General features: G+C 42.8%; 1 protein-coding gene across 1 annotated transcript; it reads left to right on the top strand.

Moving 5' to 3' along the window:
- The first annotated feature begins 7 nt into the window (after positions 1-7).
- LOC107205984 (protein Daple-like) lies at positions 8-8,039 on the top strand. The gene is made up of 3 exons (XM_015631185.3): positions 8-475; positions 579-679; positions 7,889-8,039. The coding sequence occupies exons 1-3, from the start codon at positions 416-418 to the stop codon at positions 8,022-8,024; spliced, it is 297 nt and encodes a 98-aa protein (XP_015486671.1). The 5' UTR covers positions 8-415; the 3' UTR covers positions 8,025-8,039.

The following is an 8,039-nucleotide window of genomic DNA, read 5'->3' as shown; positions in this document are numbered from 1 at the left end:
GCTCGGGCGCGCCCCGCCACAGGTACCGGGGCGGCCTGAGCAGAGCGGCTGTGGGGCTGCTGGGAGCCGTCCCGCGGGACCTCCGCGCCTTTGCTCCCGGGCATTCGCCGTGGCGGGCCTCCCTGAATCCCCCTCTCTCCTCCACCCCCGGCTTCTCTTCTCTTTCCCGGCGTGGCTCGCTCTTGCTTGGGGAACCCCGAGTGCATCCGCGGAGCGAGCTCGGCGGGGGAGGACCGGCTTGTTGCCGTCGGGAGGAGGGACCCCGCGTGTGCCCCCGGCGCGGGGCGGGGGGGCGATGAGCCGCGCATTGTTTGCCCTGTAGGCAGCGCCCGGCGGGCAGCGGGGCGGCGGGCCATGGGCTCCGCGCCTTTGTCTCCCGAGTGAGCCGGCCCCGAGCCCGCAGCCTCCCGGCGACATGGACGTGACCGTCTCCGAGCTCCTGGAGCTCTTCCTGCAGAGCCCCTTAGTGACCTGGGTGAGCAGAGCGGGGCGGCGGGGAGCGAGGGGGCAGCCCTGTGCTGCCGGGGGTGGCTGGGTCCGCCCGCCATCCCCCAACCCTCCTGTCCTTCCTCCGGCAGGTGAAAACCTTCGGGGACCTGGGGAGCGAGGACCAGGACAACCTCGGGGTGTACATGGACCTGGTGGATGGCGTCGTCCTGAACAAAATCATGCTGCAAATGTGAGTGGGGTGGAGGGGTCCGGCCCGTGCCGGGGTGTCGGGGCTCCGGCCCGGAGCTCTCCTCAGGCGTGAAGGGCGGCCTGGGGCCGGAGCGATTCTCATTTCGGTTGCTCGTCGAAATTAACAAAAAACAGTGGAGGAAAAAAAGCTCGGAACTAATCCAGTTCCATAATTCTTTAATTTCTTTTTCTAATCTTTTTGTGTGGTATTTGTGTGTTTTTCCTTTTTTTTTTTTTTTTTTTTTTTTTTTTTTTTTTTTTTCATACCAGTTGTCTTAGTTAATGCTACAGTGGAAGATGTGTGGCAGTTCAAAGAAGGAAATGAAAGTACAGTATCATATAAAGCTTTACTGGGAGGGTTTCATCTGAACTTTGTCTACTCTTGCGTAAACTTTGATACTAAATACATAATTTGGAAAAGCCTTTTAGTGCTACCTCTTTCCAGCGGCACTGTGAGACCATGTGTTGAGAGAACTTAGAAACTGGTTAAAAGATGGAGTGCTGAAAACACCCTAACATCGAATCGTTGTGAAGACTTGCACTATTTTTTTTAACCACATCCTTTCCTGTTGCTGATCTACTGTGCTGCATGCAGAGCCTGTTTTCTCTTTTCCCCGTATTTTATTTTAAATATTTTGAAATACATCTGAGAGAGTTTGTAGGGACAAGTATCTGGCTTTCAGAGAAGGAGACTGGAAGTCACTCAGTTTTGGTGGTGTACTCTCTTAAGTGACAGAAATCAATTGAAGCTGGACCAGTGATTTACAGTGTTAGTACAAGCATTTAAATGAAGAATTCCTATTAGAATCCTTTAAAATCTTGAGAAATAACATTAAGTCTGACAACTAGTGCCTCAACCACTCAGATATTCAAGTTTTGTTATCTTCTGGTACCTGGCTGCTCTATGTGAGAAGGTAATATTTTTTTCTTTTGATTTGATGTTACCAGGAGTGAAAATCATGAACTGGAGCTTAAATAGTGAAGCTGGGGAAAATCCATGATTCAGAACAGAACCCAGATCAGCCAGCACACGAAGATAACAAACTAGTGGTGTAAAATGTTAGCAGGCTAGAAGCTTCTTGTAAAGAGAAGGCATAATTTCCAGCATTTTTAAAGGAATAATTACACTTTAAAAAGATTATTTTCTGCAAATTAGAGCCTCAAATATGAACGTTTAGGTTCAGGCTTATAGCTTTCTGAGGCGTGGGAAATTGGCTGTTGTGTTTAGCACAGAGATGAACAACCTATCAAGAAACAACAGCTGAGTTGGCTGCAAGTTTAACCAAACTACACTTTATCTAATACATTTATATACTTAGATGTGCAATAGTTGTCTTATTTTGAAACAAGAAGAATTAACCGAATCATACATGAATTTATGAAGTTATGTGGCTTTTGAATGACTGTAGCATTGTTAGGAAAGTTTTGTTAGGTGGTGTGTGCAAATTTAAATATTTTTAATTTGCCATTGAACTATGTGTAAGGAGGTAAGAGTTATTAAAGTCAAGGGAGCAACTGAACAATGGTCTGGGGACAAGGAGAAAATGGTAAGATCTCATGGAAATAAAGAAGATAAGCATAGAGGCTGGCTGAGTGCAGTGACACTAGCTGGCATTTTGTCTGATCTCTTGTGATTGTGAGAGATGCCCTGGCATGTTTACTGGTTTTAAGCTGTGAGGTAAATAAGTTGGTGGGGCTTCGGTTTTTCTTTGGTTTCCCAACAAACATCTCTGCCAGTGGCGTTGCAGAAAGTGTTGGAGGTTCCACGAGCACCGTGGAGTAGGAGATTTTCATTATGCACAATCGGGCCTTTCCTCCCCCCCCCCTTTTTAGCAGTGCTTCTAGTGCTGACTAAAGAGATTGAAACCAAAAGCTTTGTACCAAGAGCCCAAGATTGTTTAATTTAGGAAGGATTGCAATTTCATTTGTGTATCCTTGCAAGGTGCTCAGGAGAGGTGCTGACTGACCTTTACTTTTCCTTGATTTTAACTTGGGAAATTGCAGTGCAATTACTGCTTACATGTAAGTCAGACAAGTTTTGCAAGGAATGTTTCTGCCCCACAAAGCTTTTAGAGTAAAACAATAAATGTGTTTCTAAAAATTCTTGCTCATCTATTTTTTTAAGTCCTGGTTTCTGAAGATGGCTTTCAGTGCTTGGTGGAGATTTCTTCCTGCTGAAATCCTATTAATGAGGGTCTTTGATAAATCTGGAACTGGATTTTCCCTGCTGTTATAGTGTTGATTGCTTGAAAGCACAGATGCAGGCATGCACACACGTGTAGAGAGCAGGGGGTGGCAGGGTGAAAGCTGGGCTCCTGATGTGGACAGCTGCCTCATCACTTGTGTGTGATTTCACTTCTAACTTTTTTATCCCTCTTGCCTGATTACTGGAATAGAAATAACAGGGCTTGCAAGATTGCATCTAAACACCAGGTGTGATGCAGTACTTTGCTGCAAATCAAGCTGTTTCTTTCAGTGAAAATTTCGAAAGCCAGATTCTTGGGAAATTCATTACTAAAAATACAACATATCTGCCCTGCAGCAAAGCAGATTTTAAGCTTAATTCAGGGAAAAAAAGACAGGTGGATCTGTGAAGAAATCCAGATATACCTGTTGAGTGGAGATTGCTGAGCGAAAGTAAGGCTTTAGCTGTTTGAGTCGTGGGTGGGCTGTAGGAGTTCAGTCAGCCCCTAATTTCTATTTTAATACTTCAGGTTTTCCCAAAATGCTGTCTGGCAGCTTTGGGTGGAGAAGATCTCAGCTGCTTTCTGTTGTGGTGTCAACGTTTTTAGGTGGTGGGTTCATCTCAGCAAGGCAGCTGTGTCACCAGAGAGATATGTGACAGCTATCTACTGCTTTTCCAGGCTGCCAGGTCCCTGCTGGCTCTGTGACAGGAGGTGAAAATAGGGCTGTGCCTTAACTTCATCCTCCTCAGGAATGAGCTGCCCCCAGGAATGCCAGCCCTGAATAAAATGTGGTTTGTTCAGGCTTGCCAAATGTAGCTATGGCACAAGGGCAGCGGGGGAACCTGGCCTGGGCTTAGGCAGACTGTAGTCAGTAGGACACCAGCTGTTGGGCTTTGCTGGTGATCCCTTTGCTTACTGGTGATCTCTAAAACAAGCAAGACTGTTTTTGAGAAAGCTGGGCGTTGTTTGGTTCTCAGCAGGGGCACCTATCTGTTAAACAAGTTAAATTTAGTAGCAAGAGTCAGACAGCAGTGTTTGTTTTCCCCACTTAGATTTTTTAAAAAAGACAAATGATTCTTCAAATAACTCTGTTGTAAATGAATGGTTTCCTTTGCCTGTGGCCTGCTCAAGTGTATATCCCAACCTGATCATGCATGAAGGACAACGTTGATTTTTGCAGACTTGCAGTACTGGCTGGATGTTCTGCATACAGAAATGTTTGTTAATCTTCAAAGTGGAACTGCTGTGTTTCAGGCTTGTGTTGCTGATGGATTTATGTATACCAGGTTAATGAGATTCTCTGCAGACATAGTTTAAAGAACTTTTTTCAGATGGCTTTTGTCACTTCCTGGTATGAAATTAGCACGTGGTGGTACTGTAATGACTGCCTTCAGTGTTACAGTTTTAGCTGTGGCATAATACCTACAAGCATAAGCAAATATTTCCTCCATTTGACTTCCCAAATAAAACTTCCTATATGAAATGATGTGGAGGTTTATGCAGACATGTGTTTTCACATTAGCTTGTTCTAATTCTTCTAATTGAAAATAGACTGCTTTTCTGTCAAAACATTTAGTAAACAGGAACATGTGTTAGGAATCCTACTGAAAATGCTATTTGTGTTAAAATCCTGTTATAACAACACCCAATAATAGGTTTTTCCATTTCAGTTGCTGTCATGGTTTGTGGTACCGTTGATCTATTGTCTTTAATTTAGACCATGTGACAGGACCAGCCACGTTGTGAGTGCCTGCTCCTCGTGGTTTGTAGCAGATGGCACCAATACCAGGAGATGTGCATCCACTTAATATAAAATTTTAGAATGTTATGTAGAAGTGCATTTTTCCACCATTTTCCAGGCAATTTAGGAGTCTGTCAGCCGTAGTGGCATTGTCTCACTTGATAGAGGAAGAGGTTGAATGGTGGGAGAGTAAGAGTAGCCTCAGTGTGGTGTATTTTTGTTTAGTGCCTTGCCTGCAGAGCAAAGTGCCACAGGATGCTAGGCCAGTCAGCCCCTTCTGGCATCTTGTAACCCTTGGGCCTGACTTGAGGGCTTTCCCCTTGCTCATCAAAATGGCTTGTCAGAAATTGTAGGAATGGGATTGTTGTTTTGAATTTTAAAATTTAAATAGGTTTTGTTACTTTTATGAATTGGTGACTTAGGGGATTGCATCGTCATGCACTTGTGTTGGTGGCCCCACGCCTGCTGAACTTGTCACTAGATCTGTGTCTCCTGACGCTCCCTTTCCTCTCTGTTCCTAGAAGACTTGTGAGAATGTACAAACTAGACAACTTCTTTAAAATATTTAGGTATATAGTGAGGTTTGAGACTTTGTTTCTATTTGGCTTGGGTTTGTGGAGTACTTCCGTATGTCACACCTTAGCCATGCTGTCTCAGTCTTATTTAGATAACTTTTTTGATCTTGAGAAGTAGGTGGTTTTCAAAAAAAAAGAAATGTAGTTTTCATTATATTTATGCGTGAGGGGAAGCGCAGACATCAAAGGACTGAAAAGGCCAAAGGACTGAAGTGGTGTTGAGGCATTTTTCAGGTATATCCAGATATGAATTTGTTTGGATTACCTGGTTAGTGTTGTGGAAAAAAAAAAATCTCTCTTTAATTTTCAATGTGATCTTTAGAGTTTCTTTCTGTAAAATTCTCAATGACCGAGTTTCACCATAGAGACAGGTGCTATAATGTACAAAGTGTGGTACCAACAACTCTGTCTTCTTTAGGATAAGATTGTCTTTAAGCACAGAAAGAAAAAACGGGATCTTGCTTGTTGAGAGGGAATTCTTCTGTTTTCCTGAGAAGACAAAAAGCTCTGTGGCAGTTTGAAGTGTAGGCTGTGCTGGGCTTCCACATCAGAGGGTCCTCTCTGAATTAAGCTGAGGTGCTGTGAGAAGTTGGTTATGCAACATGTTCAGAAAACATATTTTTGAGCTACATTCTATTTTCAGAAAAGCTTTTAACTCCTTTGTGATGGAGAAGTGGCAGGAGTGCCAGAGCTACTATGCTGTAGCTTGGCTGCTGGTTAAGAGGACCCTGAGGTCAGTGGCATTAAGGGCTCTTGGAGCAATCAATTACCCTTAACGAAGATGATAGGATAAAAGCTCTGGAATTGCTCCTGAGGGCCTGGTCCTGCTAGTGCTTATGTTCTTGTAACACAGTCTCCCCTGTACAAAAATGAGCAGATCTTGTCTAGGAAGTAGTTGTTCTGTCTTCTGTGCCTTTGAAAACTTCATCTAGGTCCCACAGTTCCACTGCTGCAGCCATTGGAGAAATAGCTTCTGTGTTCCTGTGGCTGGTCACTGTGTTTTGTGGATTTTTGCCCCCTTTTGTGCATTTCTGGGAAGGGCTGTGGAGTAGTGACTGCTAGCCAGTCAAAGATGTCACTTCCTGGCCGCAAACCTGGGCATACTGCCAGACAGTGACCAGTGGTGTGGCAGTGTGCTTCCTACATGAGCTTTCACATGGAAATGAGAACTGTAGGCTTGACCCTTCTGTTTGGCCAGCTTCTCTTTACTGAATGTTTCTTCCCTTTTAGCTTCCCAATTTGTTGTCATGGCCTTGCCTAAAAAAGCTTTGTCCAGCTTCCTCTGAAGTACAGCATCTGCTCAGAGAGTACTGAAGGCAAGGGTGCTGCCTGAGCTCAAGCCCAGGTGGCATTTATGCTTCTCCCTCACCGAGGATCCATCCTGTCAACTGTTACAAGCGTGTCTTCTGCACTCCTGTATCTGAGCAGCAGTAACATGGAATACTTACTACAGATTTTACTTTAAAAGCTGGTTGCAGTTGCCTCTTTTTGTTCTTTCATAATTTATTATAGTATAAATCTGTATACAAAATGGTTTGCTGCTGGAAAGGCTGTGTAGTGTCTTGCTAGTTTATGCCAGTATTGCTCATATGCTTAAATCCATGTACATAAATACCATGTCTGATGTTATCTGCTGTCAAGGCAGTTTTCTCTCATCTCTGAAATATCTAGGTATTTTTTCATACTTAGTCCCATAGCACTGCTTTCACACAAGAGGTTCTCTGGAATGGTTGTGCATTTAAGAAAAAAGTACAAACTCTTTGACATATTTATGTAAACGTTGGCAGATATATTTTAAAAATAAATACTGGATCAGTTCCTCTTTTATTTCCTTGTCAACGCCCGAGTTCAATAATTGGCCCTGGAAAAGCTGTGAATGGCTTAATTAACAGCCAGAGCAGAGCTCTGGGAGGCAGGTGTTTGGATTGTGTAGGAGTCTGCTGATAAGAGTCATTATTAGAGGGCAAACACAAAACTTTGATCTGTGCTATTGGCAGATAAAGATTTTCATGTGCCTTTCTTTTCAACTCAGCTCCTTAGAGTGTAGGGAGATGATCTGAAGGTGTACATTTGTATGCAATTATTTCCAGCTTTTTTCCTGTGTCTTATTTTTTATTTTAGAAATAAATTTCTTCAGGTACAATTTTGACTTGTTTCCAAAATCAAATAAAAAACTTAGCGTGTGTATGAGAGATCTGGTTAGATGATATGGGGGTAATAAGTGCGATATTATTTTTTTCCCTTCAGTTTATAATACATCTGGTCTTCACAGTTTTTACGGTAATCACTGATCAAGTATTAATACCCTCTTGTCATGAAACACCAAAGCTGAGAAAGGCATGATAGAATTTCCTAGACTTGCCTTTATTTGTATAAGGGAAATCCCATGTTATCAGAGACTGCTTTGATCTAGCTTGCACAAACTAGATATGACTTTTTTTTTTCAGGGAAATATTGGTAAGAAGGGAAGCTGACCTAAAATACTGTGTGGGTTGCAGTAGGGTACTTTGTGACATGCAGAATATATTTCCAGCTTACACATAGGTGCAGAGGTAATGAGTTTATTCTATCATGAATTAATGCATATGTACCCTGTATAATTGTCAGTGTATTTAATTAATAAACTTATCTTATTGAGTATTATTAATGTGTTAAGTCTTAATACTGGTTTAATTAGTAATATTTTTTGTTTTCTTCCTTTTTAATAGAGATCCTCGACCAACCAACCAACGTGTCAACAAGCACGTAAATAATGATACCTATCTTCGGGTTCAAAACCTGACCATCTTGATCAGAAACATTAAGACTTACTATCAGGTGAGATTTCTGCTCTCTGCTAATTAATCTGTGGTGCTGTAC

Source organism: Parus major, chromosome 5, assembly GCF_001522545.3.
Source record: "Parus major isolate Abel chromosome 5, Parus_major1.1, whole genome shotgun sequence".
Lineage (NCBI taxonomy): Eukaryota > Metazoa > Chordata > Aves > Passeriformes > Paridae > Parus > Parus major.
This window is presented reverse-complemented; position numbering and strand designations above follow the sequence as displayed.

What these genes read in the sequence shown, in the direction of transcription:
- LOC107205984 (XM_015631185.3), top strand. Translation starts at nt 416, where the DNA reads ATGGACGTGACCGTCTCCGAGCTCCTGGAGCTCTTCCTGCAGAGCCCC. An exon ending in AGAGCCCCTTAGTGACCTGG is followed by an intron (nt 476 to 578) that starts GTGAGCAGAGCG and finishes TTCCTCCGGCAG; the next exon opens with GTGAAAACCTTCGGGGACCT. An exon ending in AACAAAATCATGCTGCAAAT is followed by an intron (nt 680 to 7,888) that starts GTGAGTGGGGTG and finishes CCTTTTTAATAG; the next exon opens with AGATCCTCGACCAACCAACC.